General features: G+C 42.2%; 1 protein-coding gene and 1 long non-coding RNA gene across 2 annotated transcripts in view; one reads left to right on the forward strand and one right to left on the reverse strand.

Annotated features, from left to right (window-relative positions):
* Positions 1 to 19,881, forward strand: part of PRKCH (protein kinase C eta) — a 234,702-nt gene that overhangs the window by 203,148 nt on the left and 11,673 nt on the right. The window contains exons 11-12 of the mRNA XM_040477332.1: positions 1,575 to 1,713; positions 2,339 to 2,527. Of these exons, the coding sequence (XP_040333266.1) occupies positions 1,575 to 1,713; positions 2,339 to 2,527 (328 nt within the window). The remainder of the gene's footprint in view (positions 1 to 1,574; positions 1,714 to 2,338; positions 2,528 to 19,881) is intronic.
* The window catches only part of LOC121031869 (uncharacterized), a 171,555-nt gene that overhangs the window by 13,419 nt on the left and 138,255 nt on the right, over positions 1 to 19,881 (reverse strand). The gene's annotated exons all lie outside the window — the stretch shown is intronic.

The following is a 19,881-nucleotide window of genomic DNA, read 5'->3' on the forward strand; positions in this document are numbered from 1 at the left end:
CGCCCCCAGGCTCTGATCCCCCACGGGCTTGCTCTCCCCTGGGGTGGCCGACTGTGATCTCTAACCTTGGCCACTTCTTTTTTTTTTTTAATTTTTAAAAATGTTTTTATTATTTATTTTTGAGAGAGAATGTGAGCGGGGGAGGGGCAGAGAGAGAAGGAGACACAGAATCCGAAGCAGGCTCCAGGCTCTGAGCTGTCAGCACAAGACTGATGAGGGGCTCGAACCCACAACATGTGAGAGGATGACCTGAGCCAAAGTCGGACACTTAACTGAGCCACCCACAAGCCCCTAACCTTGGCCACTTCTAATGTGTGCCATCTGGCTGAGAGGAGCCACACGACCAGGCACTGATAGGGCCTAGAGTCTGAAACCACTCCTGGAATAACAGCTGAGAGAGACCATGCTCTTGGCCGTGACCTTCCTCCCGTGTACAGGACCACAGTCATCCCACCTGCCAACCTGCACCTCGTGATTCCACCTTCAGATATGTCTTGCTTGAGGTGCCCAAGTGGCTCAGTCGATTAAGCGTCCCACTTCTGCTCAGGTCGTGATCTCATGGTCGTGGATTTGAAACCCACATCAGGCTCTGTGCTGACAGCTCAGAGCCTGGAGCCTGCTTTGGATTCTGTGTCTCCCTCTCTCTCTGCCGCACCCCGACCCGCACTCTGTCTCTGTCTCTCGCTCAAAAATAAACAAACATTAAAAAAAATACGTCTTGCTCATATTGTGTGGTGACTATGGGGAAGGAAACCATCTCCACTGATCACAGCCTACTGAAAACAGTTGCTTGTTGGAAAGTAGGATTTTGCATGGAGAAGGCCAGATTCGGTTTAGAGGCAGAAAAGGCTTCCTTTCCTGAAGTGGGCAGCTGCGTGCTTACACAGCTTATGCCCAGGGAGATTGCTGCCAGGAACAGGTGAGCAGAGAGAAGGTCTGGTCTGCATTCCCACTGATCTGTGCCAGGAAAACTCTGCTGCTTTAACCTCATTTATCGGGGATTCCTAGAAAACAGGACTTTGTTTTCATTCCTGGGTATCTCCAGTGACCTCTCTCTGTAAGACCTATGTGGTCACAGTATCAGCTCCCAGGGCACAGCCTGGAAACTGGTCACGCCAGTTCTGTCATCACCAATCTCCTCTGAGCCGAAAGGTGATCCTGGGCTGGACAGAGACCAGTCTGTCCCTCGGGCCACACAGGCCAACACAACTTGATTCCCAGAGCAGAGATAGGTACATAGAGCCATGAGCGCCCTGACACAGCCCACTGTGGGTGTGAAGCTCCAGAATGACAGTCCTGTGCCCGCTGTGAAGATGCCCTGGTGAGGGGACACCATCACGCCTAGGTTTTTATATGTGGGTAGCCTATTCATATGGGACCATCGTCTAGGAGCCCTGAGGCAAATTTTCAGAGTTGGTCTCAAGTTTTTCCTAAGATAACCCAAAGACATTGGTTCCCTTTGAAATGTATGCAGAAAGCTTGCTTGGTGTGGTCTGATCGCCCACCCCATGAGCCAGCCCGCCCAGGTTTGGGGCCCGGCTGCCCTAGAGCACGCTGCTCTTTGTTTCTTTCAGAGATCTCAAACTGGACAACGTCCTGTTGGACCACGAGGGTCACTGTAAACTGGCGGACTTCGGGATGTGCAAGGAGGGGATTTGTAATGGAGTCACCACAGCAACCTTCTGTGGCACACCCGATTATATTGCTCCAGAGGTGAGTACGCTTTGGAAATCCTGAGCAGAGATGCCACGGGCTGCTCTTGCGTGCTGTGGCTCTGGGGGCGCATTGCAAGCTAATGCCTCCGCACTCCCTTATGCCTCATTGGGTGAATGATGGCAGAAAATGCCCTCGGTTCCTATAAATAACAATTTGAATTAAAAATGTTGTTGTAAACCTTGTAGTTGCTTTAGGCATTAGCCCTGAATGAGGACAAAGTGTGCTCTGCTCACAGCTAGTTATTTTCCTCTTTGTCTCTACTCGGTGCTTTGATCCCAGTCCCATTTAGCAGCAGTAAATAAAGTTCCTCAGTCTTCCCTATGCAAGTGAGTGAGCCCAGTATTTTCCTCCCTCTATAGGGATGCAGTGCCAACACCCTTTCTGTTTTGGATCTGCACACGTACCATTACCTAGGCTGAAACAGGCCATAAATGTTTGATCACCTGGATGAGAAGTCCTCTGAGTTGAACCACAGAGAAAACGGACCAGTCTCTAGAGATAGCATGAAATGTGCATTTTTGTTTACTTTGATATTTCCTAATCCAACATTTTCCCTAGTCTTTAAGGACACATTTGTTAATCAGATGTGCAAAGCACTTCTCACATTGCCTTCTTCACACAGATCCTCCAGGAAATGCTCTACGGACCTGCAGTAGATTGGTGGGCAATGGGCGTGTTGCTCTACGAGATGCTGTGTGGTCACGCCCCCTTTGAGGCAGAGAACGAAGATGACCTCTTTGAAGCCATACTGAACGATGAAGTGGTTTACCCAACATGGCTCCATGAAGATGCCACAGGGATCCTGAAATCTGTAAGTCTGGCTTACCTAGCCAGGTTGGGCCGGCTGCATACCAGCTGGCCGTGTGTGCTGCTTGTGTTTTTTCAGTACCTTCCCATAGTAAGCTCCCAGTGCTAACTGCAATATATGTGTTTTTTTTTTAATTTTTTTTTAAATGTTTATTTATTTTTGAGACAGAGACAGAGCATGAGCAGGGAAGGGGCAGAGAGAGAGGGAGACACAGGATGTGAAGCAGGCTCCAGGCTCTGAGCTGTCAGCACAGAGCCCGATGCAGGGCTTGAACTCATGGACTGTGAGATCATGACCTGAGCCGAAGTCGGACGCTTAACCGACTGAGCCACCCAGGCGCCCCTGCAATATATGTTTTAAATTGCAGAATCAAAGAATGAGTTCTCTCGGAATGTTTTCCTCTGTTATGCAATAGTTCTTTCTGGGCCAAATGCAAACGGTTGGTACCATTGTTTGCCACCTATCAAGTATTTCTAACACCTGTGACTTTAGTGTAGGTGAAATGATCCACTTCCTTTATACAGTCAGGACATGCCAGGGTGTTGGGTCACGTGAACGCTATCCCCGGTTTGTTTACATACTGACTGTTTCTGTCTGCAGTGTCCAAGAAGCAGGGTGAAGGGGCCTTTCCCTTCGTGCTGGGTGAAGCCAGGAGAGGTTTTCCAAACTTCTACAGATTCCTTTTGCATTCATATCATTCTTATGAATAATAAGTGAGGTGCCAGGCCCAGATTCAGGTGCAGTGCAGTTAATGTATCATGAAAAGTCTTTTTTGTGTGCATTTAAGGTACCATGTTGGAAGCCTTATTTTGAAGTGAGGAAGAAACTTGGATTTGATGCTTTTATGTTGAAAATAAAAAAGCACACGTAATCTGGATCATTCCTATAACCACATTAGTTGAATTTACAAATCATGTATTATCACTTGCTGTATGCATAGGGGAATAAAGGTGAATAAAAGCTCAGTTCTTCTAGTAGGGAAAAATCAGAACAATCCATTCTCTCTGTTGGATAATTTCTATGGGATAAGAATTACTTTCCTTAAGTTATGTCCTTTTCAGTGATTTGAGGCAAAAAAACAAAATTTGGGAAATATTGGCTATCATGTTGACAGACTTGACTCCTTTTAGAAATCTTCAGTCATATGATCAGTGCCTTTTCAAAAACATTTTTTTTTAATTTTTTTTCAACGTTTTTTATTTATTTTTGGGACAGAGAGAGGCAGAGCATGAACAGGGGAGGGGCAGAGAGAGAGGGAGACACAGAATCGGAAGCAGGCTCCAGGCTCTGAGCCATCAGCCCAGAGCCCGATGCGGGGCTCGAACTCACGGACTGCGAGATCGTGACCTGGCTGAAGTCGGACGCTTAACCGACTGCGCCACCCAGGCGCCCCTCAAAAACATTTTGTATGCCGGTCACTGTGTACTGGCTGAAGGCACGATTGTCCCTGAGAATTCTCCGTATCACTAAAAGCGAAATAATCACAGAAATCCTTTTCAGGCAAATATCGTCAAAGTGAATTGTAATTGGTAACTTGATTCCCAAGGCTAGGTGCCAGTACCCCCCTGATATTGAGGAAACACTAATCTCCTATAGAAATAAAAGTGAAGTCACTTTGGATTCTGCCAAATATCTCCTAACAATGGCATATGTCCGCAAGAACAACTGAGTCGTAGAGTTAGTAGAAGTTTTAGACTGAGGAAACCAAGAATGTGGCTTTTATAATTTTATGAATAAAATACAAAGGAGGGCTTTTCTTTGTGGATTCATGCCCTAAAGTTTAACTTCTGGAAGGGAGCAGCACTTGCTGAGGTTGGCTCCGGCTAACTCTGATGACCTAAGCTACTTTAGCACAACCTGATCATGCTACAGAATCAGGCTTGCTTTGCATTATTACTTTCCCAGGACCATGGTCCATAATCTGGCTCTTAAGGCCTGCTAAACCCCTGTGGCCTACAACCACCATCATTATATTAATGGTTTTTCATAGTGCACATATTTAGTTCAATTTCTGTAGCTGATTTAGCATTATTTTTTAAGTTTTATTTATTTTGAGAGAGAGAGAGAGAGAACATGAGCAGGGGAGGGATAGAGAGAGAGAATCCCAAGCAGGCTCTACCCACTGTCAGCACAGAGCCTGACACAGGGCTCTATCTCATGAACCAGAAGTCATGACCTGAGGTGAAATCAAGAGTCAGACACTCAACCGACTGAGCCACCCAGGCACCCCTGATTCAGCATTTTTAAAATGTAAAAGAAAACCCCAGAGTTTATGATTCAAATGAAAGTACTAGTTCAAAGTATAAAGAAATGTGTCTTGTTCACATGGTGTATGAATGTCATTATGCTTGCTACCATGAAGTGCAGGAAATAAGTCAGTCTGTGCCTTAGGAAACTTTCATGTTCTCTCTATAGGGTTAACAATCCAGTTCAGCGTTTCTCCGATAAATATCTCCTCTCTTTTGTCTGGATCCAGAGGAAATCTTGAGGCCTCATCATTTGAGTTGGACTTCACTCACATCTGCTTCTTTTGATTTTTTTCTTCAAAACTGCAGTAGTCCTTAACTGTATTCCAGTATTTCAGAATCCTCTTGAGAGAATTCTTCCCAACTAAATCTGGGACCTAGATCTTAGCTCCCTCATTCAATCCCTGCGAAACCTAGAATCAGTACTAAGTCAAGATTAAGATCCATATGGAACTATTAAGATAGCTTCTTCTTAAGCAGGTAAATCCAATTACTTTAAAAGATATATTTGATGTGTGTAAAAATATTTTTTGGTAATGTGAATATAGGTTATCCAGAAACATTCTCCCTCCACAGTCTTTGTTCTAAGAGAAAACTGAACCTCTGGTGCCTAAAGTGAACCTAATCTTCACTGGAGACTGACTTGTTCCCTCCCCTTGCAGTTTCGCTTTTTGGGAAACTGTGAACCTCTTCACTTCCTTTTAGTTTTCTTTCAGATACCAGTTGCTCAGCTGGGTAGAGACAGAACCTGAGGTCGTGATGTGTCATTGACCTTGCACTGGTTTTCCTAAGTGTCATTCTGTGTTCTCTGTGGGGTGTCTCCCTGGAGGAAGGAGCATGGGCTTTCCTTGGTGACAGGCTTACCTCCTAGCTCTATTATATTTTGGCTCAGTGACCTTGGTAGTTACTGCACCTTTCTGAATCCTGGTGTCCTTGCTTACAAACTCAAGGTAATAAAACCCACGTCATAAGATTATTGTCCAGAACACCTTCAACATTCGATTTCTTCTTTCTTCAAGGAGCATTCCTTAAAAGTGATTTTCTGGGAAACCCTTGAAAAAGGTATCTGATAAAATTACTAAAATACATTTACCCAGAGGATTTCTGGGACACTTTTGTACATTTCAGCCTCTATGCCTAAAAATAAAAAGCTTAAATGCCATAGCTGAGGAAATGCAGCTCTCCTCTGCAGAGGGCTGAGACATTTAAATGGAAGTGTGATCAAGGAAAAGCAAGAAAACAGTTAAGAGCACTCAAGACTTGAGGAAAGGCTTCGTTCACCAAGAAGGAAAGGCTTCGTCTGGGTGTGGTGGTGAAGAACCTGCCTCCATAGCAGAGCTGTCCAAGGACAAATCGTGGCTCTTTCACTCACTAGCTGTGTTATCTTTGGCAAATGGCTTAATTTTGCCATGCCTCAGTTTCCTCATCTGTACAACTAGGGTATGAGATAGTGTGCAGGGGATACTTGGAACAGTGTCCGGCATAGATTAGATGCTCAGGAGGTGGCCACTCATGTCATTAATGAAAGCTGGATGCATGAAATCGTTGTTCGACTCTGTCCTTTGAAAAATGATTACTTTGTGTCTTGTGTTAGGAAAAGAGCTTAAGGTATCAAGTCATGCTTATAAACCATTCAGACTACTTTCTGGCTTTAATTGCAACTTGATTTAATTAGGCCAATACAGTTTTTTACTGCTAGGAGAAACCTTAGAGATTGTCTGTTGTCTATTCTGATCCCCCCATTTTATAGATAAGGAAACTGAGGCCCGGAGAAATTGTGACTCACCAAAGGCCATTAAGCACATTTCTTGAAACAAATTAGAATACTTGTGCATTATTCGCGGGAATATAAAATGGTGTAGCCACTGTGGAAAACAATATGGCAGGCAGTTTCTCAAAAAATTAAACCTAAAATTACCACATGATCCAGCAATTCCATTTCTGGATATATCGCCAAAAGAAATGAAAGAGGAACTTGAACAGATATTTGTACACCAATGTTTATGGCAGCAGTATTCACAATGTCAAAAAGGTGGAAACAATCCAAATGTTCATTGACAGATGAATGGATAAACACAATGTGGTAATAAGCATACAATGGATTATTATTCAGCTTTAAAAAGGAAGGAAATTTTGATACATGTTACAGCATGGATGGACTTTGAAGGCATGCTTAATGAAATAAGCTAAACACAAAGGACAAATGTATGATTCCTCTTATATGGGGGACCTAGAATGACCTAGAATGTCAAATCTATAGAGACAAAAAGCAAAATGGTGTTTGCCAGGGACTAGGAGGCGGGACGTGGGGAGGTAGTGCGTAAGGGGTATGGAGTTTCAGTTTTGGAGGATGGAAAAAGTTCTGGAGATGGATGGGTAGTGATAGATGCCCAACAGTGTGACTGTGCTAATGTGCTACACACTTAAAAGTGGTTCAGAAGGTAAATATCATGTTCTGTATATTATACCACAGGTTTTTTAAAAAATAAAAGAAAAACCCAGACCAGTAAGAACACGGGTGCAAACATGACTAGGGTACAGGCTGAAGAATAAAAGGAGGTTGGAGGATGGGGCTTAGGGCCCACCAGGGCTCAAGGGGTGACAGTGGAAGAGGATTCAGTGAGGAGGTTAGGAAGGGATGACTTCAGGTTGTATAAACATCCAAATCTAAAACGTGTCTACTAGTTTTACTTGTGGCGAAATAGGCCAATGGTTTTACAATGTGATTTATTCACAAACTGTTGTCTGCAGTAACTTTTGAGTGGTACTGGCTCAGTAGGAACAAATGGTCCTCTGCCAGATAACGGAGGGCTTGGGGAGTCCATCTATGTTAGAAGTTTGATAAGCTGAGACATTTTTAAGGACTCTGAACAAGCCTTTATTCCGTTGTGCAATTCCAGTTCTAGATAAGGCACATTGCTTTCTTTAAAAATATTGACTTCAAGCCCTTTTCCAGGATTTTGTGACCGCCTATAATTCTGGGAACTTGGTGACATCAAGAGTTCCTAATGTTGAATGTTGACTCCATTGGCTGGTGTCTTGCATGGTCCTAAAAACTGTCAGGAGGTCCTCCAAGCTAAGTTTTGGACTGCAATCACTTGTCATTACCCTTAATTTTTAGAGCATGGTGACTATTAGAAACATACACACAGAATTGCTGAGATGAAAAAAATCTTTAAAAAGCAGTTTGTCTAAATCCCTCATTGGCAGATGAAGCCGAGACCCAGAGAGGTGAACCGACTTCACACGATAGAGTGGAAGAAACACGCACTAGTCTGAGAGGCACGCAGCCTCATTCCCCCTCTGCCACGGCTCTTCAGTCTCTCTCTGCAAAGCAGGGATGATGACACCACTGGTACCCACTTCAAATGAGGGAGTACACATGAAAGCACTTTCGAAGTGGCACGCACGATACGGGAGTTAAGTTCTTAGTATTGCCGAGTTATGAGTAGTAATTTCATAGCATACTGAGAGGTGTCGTTATCATCACCCTCTCTCCTTGATCAAGATCCACCAACATCACCAAGGTCATTAAGTGCTAAATTGTACACGAGGCTGGGTTGAATTTTTATTCCAGAGAGAACTGTATTGTGTTTTTCCAGGAGTTTCTGTCCAAACCAAAGACACCTATGGGGGATGTAAATAGCCACACAGATACTGATTCACTTATTCATTTAACAGGCATGTATCCATGCATATATGCATAGCAGCCATGGTTCTGCTGTGTTCAGGTACTACACAAGGGGCTGGAGGTGCAGCGAGGACCATGACAGACATTGTCCTTGCCCTCAAGGAATTTAAGTCCAGCAGGAATAGGAAGGAAAAAAGATGTTCACAAAAGAAATTATACAAATAACAATATACTTAACAATTTGATTTTTTTTTTTTTTTTAAGTCTAAGGTGCTTTGAGAAGATATAGCAGGTCGATGTAACCCAATCTAGGTCATCGAGGGAGGCCATCCTGAGGAAATGACATTTAAGCTGAAACCAAAGGCTGAAGAGAAGCTAGTCAGGTTCAAGAAGTACACAAAGATCTTGAGATAGAATCCATTTGAGTATCTCTCTGGCAGTGGGGCCGGACTGTAGTGAGCAAAGGGGTAGGGCTATTGGGGTTGTAGGAGATGACGCTGTGTGTGAAGGACACTGGAGGCCATGTGAAGGATGGCCAAGATAAGTCATTGAAGGATTTCAAGCAAGTATGAGTCACAAAATTGTTTTTTTCATGTTTAATAGATCATCCTGAATAGTTATAAAGAGATACTGTAGAGCGGACAGAAGCATTTGCAAGTGAAATATCTAGGATTATTTTTTCGCAGTAATCCAGGGGTAGTAGAGTGGAACAGATGAAACAAGATTGGGCGTGTATAGTAAGTGTCAAGGCTGCATGATGGTTACAGATTTGTGTATGTTTGAAAATTTCCGGGGGCGCCTGGGGGGCTCAGTCGGTTAAGTGTCCTACTTCGGCTCAGGTCATGATCTTATGGTCCTTGAGTTCAAGCCCTGCATCGGGCTCTGTGCTGACACCTCAGAGCCCGGAACCTGCTTCAGATTCTGTGTCTCCCTCTCTCTCTCTGCCCCTCTCCACCTCACACTCAGTCTCTCTCTGCCTCTGAAAAATGAATAAACCTTTAAAAAAAATTTTTGAAAAAGGAAAACTCCCATAATAGTACAATTTTTCAATCAATCAATGTTATGTGTTGTGTATATGTGCACATACACAGGCACATATGTATACATACATACTTAGAACTTTTATAACGTTGATTATATATGTATATGTAGGTACACACACATTACAGACTGTGTAAAATGAACTTGGCCTTCATTAATGCATCAAAATCGTTTCACAATACAAATATACAAACAGAAGAAATAATGTGAGCCACATAGCAGCTATCTGGCCAATCCAGCTACATCTTTTTTTTTCTTTTTTTCAGTTTAGTTTTGAATTTGTCATGAAATATTTCATTAACAGTGGATCTGGGTCCAGCTATGCCTTTTGATTGCCAGTAAGAGTCTCAAGGTCCTGGACTGGGAGTCTATATCATCCTGGTCATTTTTATGCTACATAATTAATCAGATTTTAGCATTCTCATTCTTCAACATCCATGAACAGTCTCTGTACCTTCCCAAGAAGTATACCTCAGCCCCAAGTTGATAAGCTAAATGTATCCCAAAGAATGATTTCTTTTTTTTTTTTTTTTTTTTTACAAAGAACAAGGAAGAAGAGAGCCCTCACTGGTGAGCTCTGCCCCGAGCTGCTCCCCTCCTGTCCTGTGGGATTCTTTCTTGTGGGCTGGGTCCTCCCTTTCCCACCAAGGCAGGAAGGGCCAAGATCTCAAGCCAGCCCTTCACGTCAGCTCCCCCCACCACTCTCAGTTGGTGGGCCATCCCTATTTGGCTTCCTGAGATTTCCTGATGCTTTTCTCTTTAGCACATAAGGTCAGCACTGTTCCTGGAATTGGTGTCTGCTGGATATTTTGCTTGCCTTTTTTTTTTTTCCTTCAAAAGGAAATACTGTTTGAATTTCTTTTTACCTTTTAAAATGGAAGGTATTTAGGGGTACCTGGGTGGCTCAGTTGGTTAATTGTCTGACTCTTGATTTCAGCTCAGGTCATGATCTCACAGTTGGTGAGTTTGAGCCCCACATATGCTCTGACAGCATGGAAATTGCTTGGGATACTCTCTCTCCCTTTCTCTCTCTCTCTCTCTCTCTCTCTCTCTCTCTCTCTCTCTCTGCCCCTCCCCTGCTCTCTATCTCTATCTCAAAAATAAACTTTTTAAGAATGGAAGGCATTATTATCATCTCTGGAAACTGTTTGGATACCCATTTATATAGCACACCATAGATTCAGGTGTTAAGGATCTTGTGGCTTCATATGGTGTAATAATGTCAGTGAGTCCCCTGAATCAAGGGTGAGGGGGTATTCTTGCCCCATGTTCCACAGAAAGTGAGTGGTTGAACAGGCTTGGCCCCAGCCAACAGAACTCCCAGTGTTACTTTCCTACCCTAGCCCTTCCTATCATCACCTTTACCCCCACCCCCAAGATTGTGGAGTTTTAAGTTCCTTGTGTGAGGATGTTTAAACATTTCACATAGACGTGGATGGAGGCAGAGGACTTGTTTGTGAGGACACCCTTGGGGCACAGAACCATTGGGAGAGGGGAACTGGAACATACACAGTTGAGCCCAGGACTTCTACTCGGAAAAAAACCCCAAATCATTAACCATGATCCTTAAAACTCAAAATACCCATTGCACGCACTCAAAAAAACTGCAACGGGAAGACCATTTTTCTTGTTTGCTTTTTTGTCTCTCATTTCTCATCGTCCCTTTAAATGTGTATGTGAAATGCTCATATGTCCAAGCCCCAAAAGCAAAACAATCCCACCCATTAGCTCTCATAGATTATAAAAACTGGCAATACCCATAGAAGTTAACACAGAAAAGAAATATGAAGACACACTTGTGTAAAAGCATTCCAGATTTATGACTTGAAAAATGATTTTTTAAATGTTTTTTTTAACTTGGTTTTAGAATAATGCATGCTTTCTGTTGGCTGAGTTTCCTTAACTGGCACTAAATTATCCCCAAATGCTAATAATCATAACACAGTTTGCTTAGAGTTTCTATGGTTGCACTGAGTTTTGCCTTCGTGTAGCTCCAGAAAGAGAGACTTGGGGAAGTCCTCACGAATCCAAAGAGCTTAGGAAGGTGATGGCCTTTCTGTGAGGTGAGTGTTCCTTTGTACTAAATCATCTCCTCTCCTCGGAGGGATCACGAGGCTCAGTGCTGACTCAGGTGGAGTCAATGCCCTTTTCTGTGAGCTCACACAGGTGGCCAGGTTAAATAAGTGCTGAAAGGAGTTTGGTGCACTCTCCTGAGTCACCTTTGTCAGTTCAGGAGGCATTGTAAACTTGGCATTAGAGCGAGATTACAGAGTGCTTTTGTTCTTAAGCTTTATAGAAATTAAAGTGTGTGTACTTGTGTGGGTTTACCTGTCATCACACCTATCAGATTTCATCATCTGCATTGTCTGCAGGAATCCTGTTTGCCTCTGTGCACAAAGGGGGAATCACAATCAGTGCTGGGAGCCTCTTTTAGCCATGAGTGTGTCCCACGTCTGTCACCAGGCAGTTGATGAGAGCAGCATTGAATTTGACCCTCTCCGTTTCCTACTCCTCTCCTGGCAGAAGTTGAGATGCTCAAGGGAGGTGGTCAGCCAGGAGGAGGCTGAGGAAGTGGAGGAAAAACTGGGACCAGATTAAGGTAGAGGATCTAACTGTGGATCATTAGAACTGATGTTTCAAACACTGTGATGGGGAAAATCCAAAAGAAATTTACTGAATGATTCTTTAGCAAGAGAGATGGTTAACACCGGGACTGGTGTTCCCATATGAGGAAATGGAGCTGCTCCACAGACCTCTTACTGTAACTGCTAGTGCAATGAACACCTTTCAGAAATGAACCATTTTCTTACAGATAGATCAATGCGAGTGTTGGCAGAAGATAGGAAAACAGTAGCACGTTGATCTTCCCATAGACTTTTTGACATTTTAAAAATCATATTTTATTAAACTTACTGTACTCAGCTTCCTTCCCCCTTATTTTAGCTTATATGTTTACTAGGAATAGAGGTCCTGGTGTTTTATTTGTAGCTGGCAGTGTGAAGCATTTTTTTAATGGAGTACTACCACTCCATTAAAATATACCACTTGCCTATTTTTTTTTAAATTTTTAATTTATTTTAATTTATTTTTTATTTTTTTTTTTAATGTTTATTTTTGAGACAGAGAGAGACAGAGTATGAGCAGGGGAGGGGCAGAGAGAGAAGCAGGCTCCAGGCTCTGAGCTGTCAGCATAGAGCCCAACATGGGGCTCAAACCCACAAGCTGTGAGATCAGTACTTGAAGTCGGGCACTTAACCTACTGAGCCACCCAGGTGTCCCATTTTTTCAATTTTTTTTTTTATTTTTAGATTTTGTTTTAGAGTGAGAGAGAGAGCACATGTGAGTGGAGGAGAAGGGCAGAGGCAGAGAGAGAATCTTAAGCAGGCTCTGTGCTGAGCACAGAGCCCAATGTGGGACTCAATCCTATGACCCTGGGATCATGACCTGAGCTGAAATCAAGAGTTAGACTCTCAACCAACCGAGCCACCCAGGTGTTCCCTCCACCACTTGCCTCTTCAGTCTCCATATCTCAGCCAGGAGAATGAAGATGTCAGAGGTTTTATAAAATGAGCATGGAAACCCTTTTGATGTGGTAGTTTGCTAACCAAGAAATGTGGGTCAGAAGAGCTTTTTGTTTTAAGCTGGAAAAACTCTTGTGAACAGAACTCGTACACTTATTTTCTTTCATGTGCCCTTTCCAACTATCAAAGACCAATAATCTTTAGCTGTTGATAGTTACTTTTGGTTCAGACACCAAAGATAGTGTCTCTCCTAGGTAAAGACAAGTATTGGCCTGGGTTCCATCAGGAGGAAATAAAAGGCATTGTGTAGTGTCCTCTAGAGGATCCTTGTTTAGTACTTGCTTCCTTTAAATAGCTACATTTCAGGGGATCACACCTGAAAACAAGTGGTAGTGGCTACGGTGAATAGAGCTTCCTTTTCCTTTAACTCTTGGGAGTTACTGGAGAGCAGTGAAACCTGACCTGTCAGTCAGAGCTGCTTGAGACTGGTTTGCCAGGAATAAAACCATCTTGGCCAACAACATTGGTGTTGGCACAAGTGTCTGACCTTGGGCTTTTCTGTCTCTGGGACCCACCTCTGACCTTTACCTTTTTTTAAACCAACATTGTCTTATGACTTGGGATTTAGGGGAAGCTATAATGATTATAAAACACAGGAAAATTAGAGTGTTAAGAGCACTGAAAAGGAATTAAGTAGTTGCCCACAAAAAAAGGTGCTGGATTCCAGTCACTGACAGCATGAGAAATATAGCCAACAAACTCACTACAGACTTTAGCACTGTTTCTACTCCATTACAGGATCAACAGTACAGGGTATTATACTGGCTTTCATGAGGAGGAAATAAAGTACACTGTATACTGTGTCTCTGGAGATACGGAATATTCTGATGTAGATTAGTTACAAGTAACTTAGCAGTAAGATGTTGATCCATTGACATTTTCAAATATATACTCGCATGCCCTCTTCAGTGTCTCGCCCAAGGAGATTAGCTTGGCCAAGCTTTGTTTCATTTTATTGTTTATAAAGACAAATCCACTTGAGACCCAAGGAAAATGTGGCTTCTCTAGCTGAGGGAGGTATATCTTCAAAATGTCAGCTCTTCTCTCCCAGAATTTTAACGATAAAACTAAGAAGAGACCAAAGATAGGATAAGATTGTAGACTCTTGATATTAGCATAGGCCAGCCATGAAAGGCATTGATCTCCCTTCCCACCTGATGCCAGATAGGTTATCCAGAATCCTTGACAACTCATGGAAGTTCTTCTTTGAATGTTTCCAGTAAGACAGTCGTGTTCCTCCTAGCAAAGCTCTTTCTATCGCTTGATGGCATTGGGTATTAAATTTAATTGTTTTTATAAGCTTATATATGCTCCCTTAACTCCAACTCCCTAAACAGATTTCTCCTACTTGGAACTGCTTCTTATGGCCGACACCTCTTCTGGTGTTTGAAAATATCAGCAGTGCCTTTCTATCCTTTTTTCTCCAATATAAAGACCTCTGTTGTTCAAAGTAAAGCAAGGTAGTCAGACTAAAGGATTCTTTGGGTTCTTTTCAAGACTATTTGTTGTCTCTCCTTCTCTTAGTACCTGCTGGTCACATGGGCCAGCACAGGAAGTATAACATAAGTAAGCACACAAAATGCTGTGCATTCTCCTTCACAGGTGAAGTCCTGAATGTCATCCCATGATTCCTCCTGACCTGTCAGCCCACACTGGTTTTTGATCCAGAAAACAAATTAGAAGATTGGTCGCCTCAAGAGGTGGTTTAGCACAGTGACTGAAAGCAAAGGTTTCTAGTACTAGATAGAAACTCTAGCACTCCCAAACTGGGTGGCCTTTGGACAGGTTACAGATTGGACTGTTCCTCGGTTTTCCAGTATGTAAAAAGGGAATGATAATCAGGGTTGCTGTAAATATTCTATAGAATGAACTTGAAACACTTAAGTCAATACCTGTTGTAATGCAAGAACATATATGTAGAGTAATAGTAACGGCTACCACTTATCAAGCTACAACATTTACAAAAACTATACCATTTTTTAAATTGAAGTATAGTTAACATACAGTATGTTAGTTTCAGGTCTACAACACAGGAATTCAACAATTGTATGCATTACAAAATGGTCACCATGATAAGCACAGTTACCATCTGTTTCTTGCAAAACATATTTCCTATGTTATATTTTTCTTCCAGTGACTTGTTTTACAACTGGAAGTTTGTACCTCTTAATTCCCTTCACTTATTTTGCCTATCCCTCCGCTGGCAACCATCAGTTTGTTCTCCGTATTTAGGAGTCTGTGTCTGGTTTTGTTTGTTTTGTTTTTCAGATTCCACATATAAGTGTAATCATATGGTATCTGTCTGACTTATTATACTTAGCATAATACCATCTAGGTCCATCCATGTTGTTACTAATGGCAACATCTCATTACTTTTTATGGTTGAGCGATATTCCATTATACGTGTATACCACATCTTCTTTACCCATTCATCTATTGATCAAAACTTGGATTGTTTCCATATCTTGGCTATTGTCAAAAAAATGCTGCAGTAAACATAGAGATGCATATGTCTTTTCAAATTAGTGTTTTTGTTTCCTTCAGGTAAATACCCAGAGGTGAAATTACAGGATCATACAGTATTTCTATTTTTATTTTTATTTTTATTTTTTGAGGAACCTCCATACTGTTTTCCACAGTGGCTGCACCAGTTTACATTCCCACCAACAATGCATGAGGGTTCCTTTTTCCCCATCCACATCCTCATCAACACTTGTTGTTTCTTGTCTTTTTGACATTAGCCATCCTGACAGGTGTGAGGTAATAGCTCATTATGGTTTTGATTTGCATTTCTCTGATGATTAGTGATGTTGCACATCTTCTCATATCTGTTGGTCATCTGTAGGTCTTCTTTGAGAAAATGTCTATTCAGGTCCTCTGCCCATTTTTTAATCAGATTGTGGGGTTTTGATGTTGACTTGTCTTACGTTTTTTCTGTATTTTGGATATTAACTCCTTATTGGATATATCATTTGTAAATATCTTCTCCCATTCAGTACGTTGCCTTTTTGTTTTGTTGATAGTTTCCTTCACTGTGCAAAAGCTTTTTATTTTTGGTGTATTCCTAATAGTTCATTTTACTTTCGTTTGCCTTGTCTGAGGAGACATCTCCATAAATATGTTGCTAAGGCAAATATCCAAGAGATTATTGCTTGTGTTTTCTTCTAGGAGTTTTATGGTTTCTGGTCTCATATTTAGGTCTTTAGTCCATTTTGAGTTTATTTTTAGGTATGGTATAAGAAAGTAGTTTCATTCTTTTGCATGTAGCTGTCTAGTTTTCTCAGTAGCATTTACTGAAGAGACTATATATTCATGCCTCCTTTGTCATAGATTAACCACATAAGTGTGGTTTTATTTCTGGGTTCTGTTCCATTGATCTGTTGTCTGTTTTTGTGCTGGTATCATCCTGTTTTGATTACTGTAGCTTTGTAGTATAATTTTAATTTTGGGATTGTGATACCTCCAGCTTTGTTCTTCTCTTTTAAGGTTGCTTTGGCCATTGGGGGTCTTTTGTGTCCATACAAATTTAAACAGATAAATGGAAAGATATACCATGCTCATGGGTTAGAAGAATTAATGTTAAATGTCGATACTACCCAATCTATAAATTCAATGTAATCTCTATCCAAACACCAATATTGCTGTTCACAAAACTAGAACAAACAATCTTAAAATTTGTACCATTCTTTTTCCTACTCCTGCAGCTGCTCCCTGCCCAAATCAGTCTAGATCTGGATCCCTCTATGCTTTGAGAATGGCAAGATGGTCTATTGCCAGCAGTGTGCAGATTACTAGTTCCAACCCTGCCTAGTAAATTCCATTCAGACCCAATCTGAACAAGCTAGAACAACTCTCCCTCTCTTGGCTCTTCCAATATTCCATGGAAATACCATTCTGTAGAATGAACTGTACTTGAGAAGATTAGTTTGCCTCCCAAGAGATATTTAAAAAATCCATTACCTATCATCCTTTCCACCTGCCCCCAAGACCCATCCCACCCCCAATGGGTTGTTGTGTCTCATTTTAGGTTTAAATGTCTGTCTCTGCCTTCTTCTTTGGAAAAGTGACTTCTCAATGCCAAGCCAAAGCCCGGGTGTCTCTCTCCTCCCTTGCTGCTCCGTCAGTTAATTCACATGCCTCCCTTTGTCCCTCTTACCACTGCTCTGGGCTGGATGGTGCTCCTGGGTTAGGTCATTCCCAGGTCTGTGCCTCACCACTGCAGCTGTCATGAAGGGCTACAAGGGTGGTTCATGAGTAGTCTTCATAACCAGGTTAGATTCTGCCTAAACAGTGGCAACAGACAGACATATGACTGCAACATGCACACACCGGCATTCACTTTGTCACCCCCACGGTGGCCATCAGCTATGCACCTATGGTGGGGTTGGCCAACATAGCTGTGAATCCTATTCTATTCTGTGTCCTGTGTTCTTTCTCTGCACTCCCTCCCCAGCATTATCTGTAGAGCCTTAAAATGCCTTCTTCCCATTTAGGAGCATCTCGCTGGAATATTGATGGGAATGTCCTGTGGCATGGTTTCCTTCCCCACGACTTGCCAGAATTAACCCTTTCTGCCTCTTTGGTCTGAAATTGAATGAAAGGAGAAGGTCATTTTGTTTGTCCAACAGCCAAATCCAATTATTAGGAGAAAATACAGTGTTTTCTCCCTCCTGGAAGAAAATCTAATTAGACTAATTGGTCTATTTGTATAACTAGTCCTCTTCCTCTGAAATCAGATTTTGAAAGAGGAAAAAATAGCCATTGCCTACATTTTAATGAGTTTCAAAGTACATTTGAATCCTGTTCTCTCAAGACACGTTATTATGTGGAGTTAGTTTAAACTCTATCCTCCAGAACATTCAACAACTCAAAACCAAAGCCTCCTCCTGTGTAGCAGAGCCTGTGACACATCAGAATGCTGCCCCCGGCACCAGATTCACAAAGAAGTTGCCCCATTGCATCCTTGATCCTGGGTTCAGTATCTCCCTTTTATTGTTAAAGCGGATACACCTGCACAATAAAACCTGAGTATTATTTGAATCTCTTGTCTTAAGATGGTCTTTAGGAATCTTTGCTGTCAGAAAAACTGTTTTCTGGAGACCACCACAATGGCCCCACTGTGAAAGCAAAAACAGACCTTGTTTTATCTTTCCTGGCTGCAGCGTTGAGTAGCAAGGAGAGCTGCTTGAGCCTCAGGGTCAAGGGTAACTTCAGACCTTACTCTTGGAGGCGTTCAGTCCATGCCCCTGACTCCAGGTAAAACAGGATAGACCTACGCGTGGTTTAACAAGATGCTTACTAATACATTTATTGAGGGCTTCCTTTGTGCCAGGCATTTACTTGTCATAACAACCTTATGAAGTACAGGAAAATCTCCATTTTATAGTTGAGGAATCTGAGGCCCAGAGAAGTTAATAAATTTATACAAGGTCACACAGCTCATTAGTGGTAGAATTGGTATACAAACACAAGGAGTTGAACTGCAGAGCCTAACCAGTTAACCTCTGTGCATTATCAGAGGAGCTCTTCTACCCTTCATATATCCTTCCTTGGTGTGCAGGAGGCTTCCCAGGACATTCTGGTACAAACCTGGCCTAAATTGCTTACACTTCACTGTAGAGCTACCTTCAGGAGGACAGGTGACTGTTTTCCCCTGTAGTCTTGCCTTGTCTGCAGCCTTGAAAGAACTGTTAACTTTCTCATTCTCAGGGCAGATGTAGTTCAGGTTGCTTCGGTATCCTCTAGTTAAATTCCATTTTAATGAGGACTCCAGAAGGAAGGGGAATATCAATGAAACCATCCAGTCTTGACCCCCCTCCTGTCCCTATTCTCCAGTTACTTTGACAGTTAGATTTGGGGTGGAATCAGATTTTCCACCCTGGCCTCTTCACTCTTTGCAGCTTATAAAGTGCTTCTATTGACCCTAGAAAATATCCTGTTTCCTTTAGTAAATGTGTCCATAATCTTTCATGAAGTCACTTTATTTTCCTCCTTGGCTGACTTTCTCATTTGGACCACAGTCGGGAAAAGGTCAGTTGAGGCAAGTTTAAGTATGACCTTAGATGCGGCTAGACATTGCTCCAAACAACATTGTTGCTAATTTGTTTGGTATTTGAATCCCATTAGGGACATAAGCAAACAGAGGAAGTTTTCTGCAAAAGAATTATGCCATTGCTGTTCGCAGCAGCAGGAATACAGTGTTTAGGGAGAGTCCTGTGCCTGGCCTAGAGCAACAAGTCCCCTCTATCCCCAACCCTATACACCTCTTTGCATCTTTGGAGGGTTGGTCATGAAGGGACTATAATCTCCACCTTGGGATGGTCCCTGTCCTGGTTTCTGTTTCATTCATCCTCCCTTTTTTTTTTTTTTTTTTTGAAGTATAGTTGACACACAATGTTACATTAATTTCAGGTGTACCACATAGTGATTTGACAAGTCTGTGTTATGATATGCTCACCACAAGGTTAGCTACCACCTGTCACCATACAATGCTATTACAGTACCATTCATTAGGGTCCCTGTGCTGTACCTTTTATCACTGTGACTTATTCATTCCATATATCCCACTAGCCTTCACCCATTTTGCCCGCCACCCCCTCCCCCCCCGACCCAGCCTCCCCTCTGGTAACCATCAGTTCTCTGTATTTTGGGTTCTGTTTCTGTTTTTTGTTTTAATTTTTAGATTCCACATATAGCTGAAATCATATGGTATTCGCCTTTCTCTGACTTATTTACTTAGCATAATACCTTACAGGTCCATCCATGTTGTCAGAGATGGCAAGGTCTCATTCTTTTTATGGCTGAGTAATGCTCCATTGTACATTGTACCACTTCTTCCTGATCTGTTAATCTCAGTGG

This window comes from Herpailurus yagouaroundi, unplaced genomic scaffold (assembly GCF_014898765.1).
Source record: "Herpailurus yagouaroundi ecotype Mexico unplaced genomic scaffold, PumYag 141, whole genome shotgun sequence".
NCBI classification, from domain to species: domain Eukaryota; kingdom Metazoa; phylum Chordata; class Mammalia; order Carnivora; family Felidae; genus Herpailurus; species Herpailurus yagouaroundi.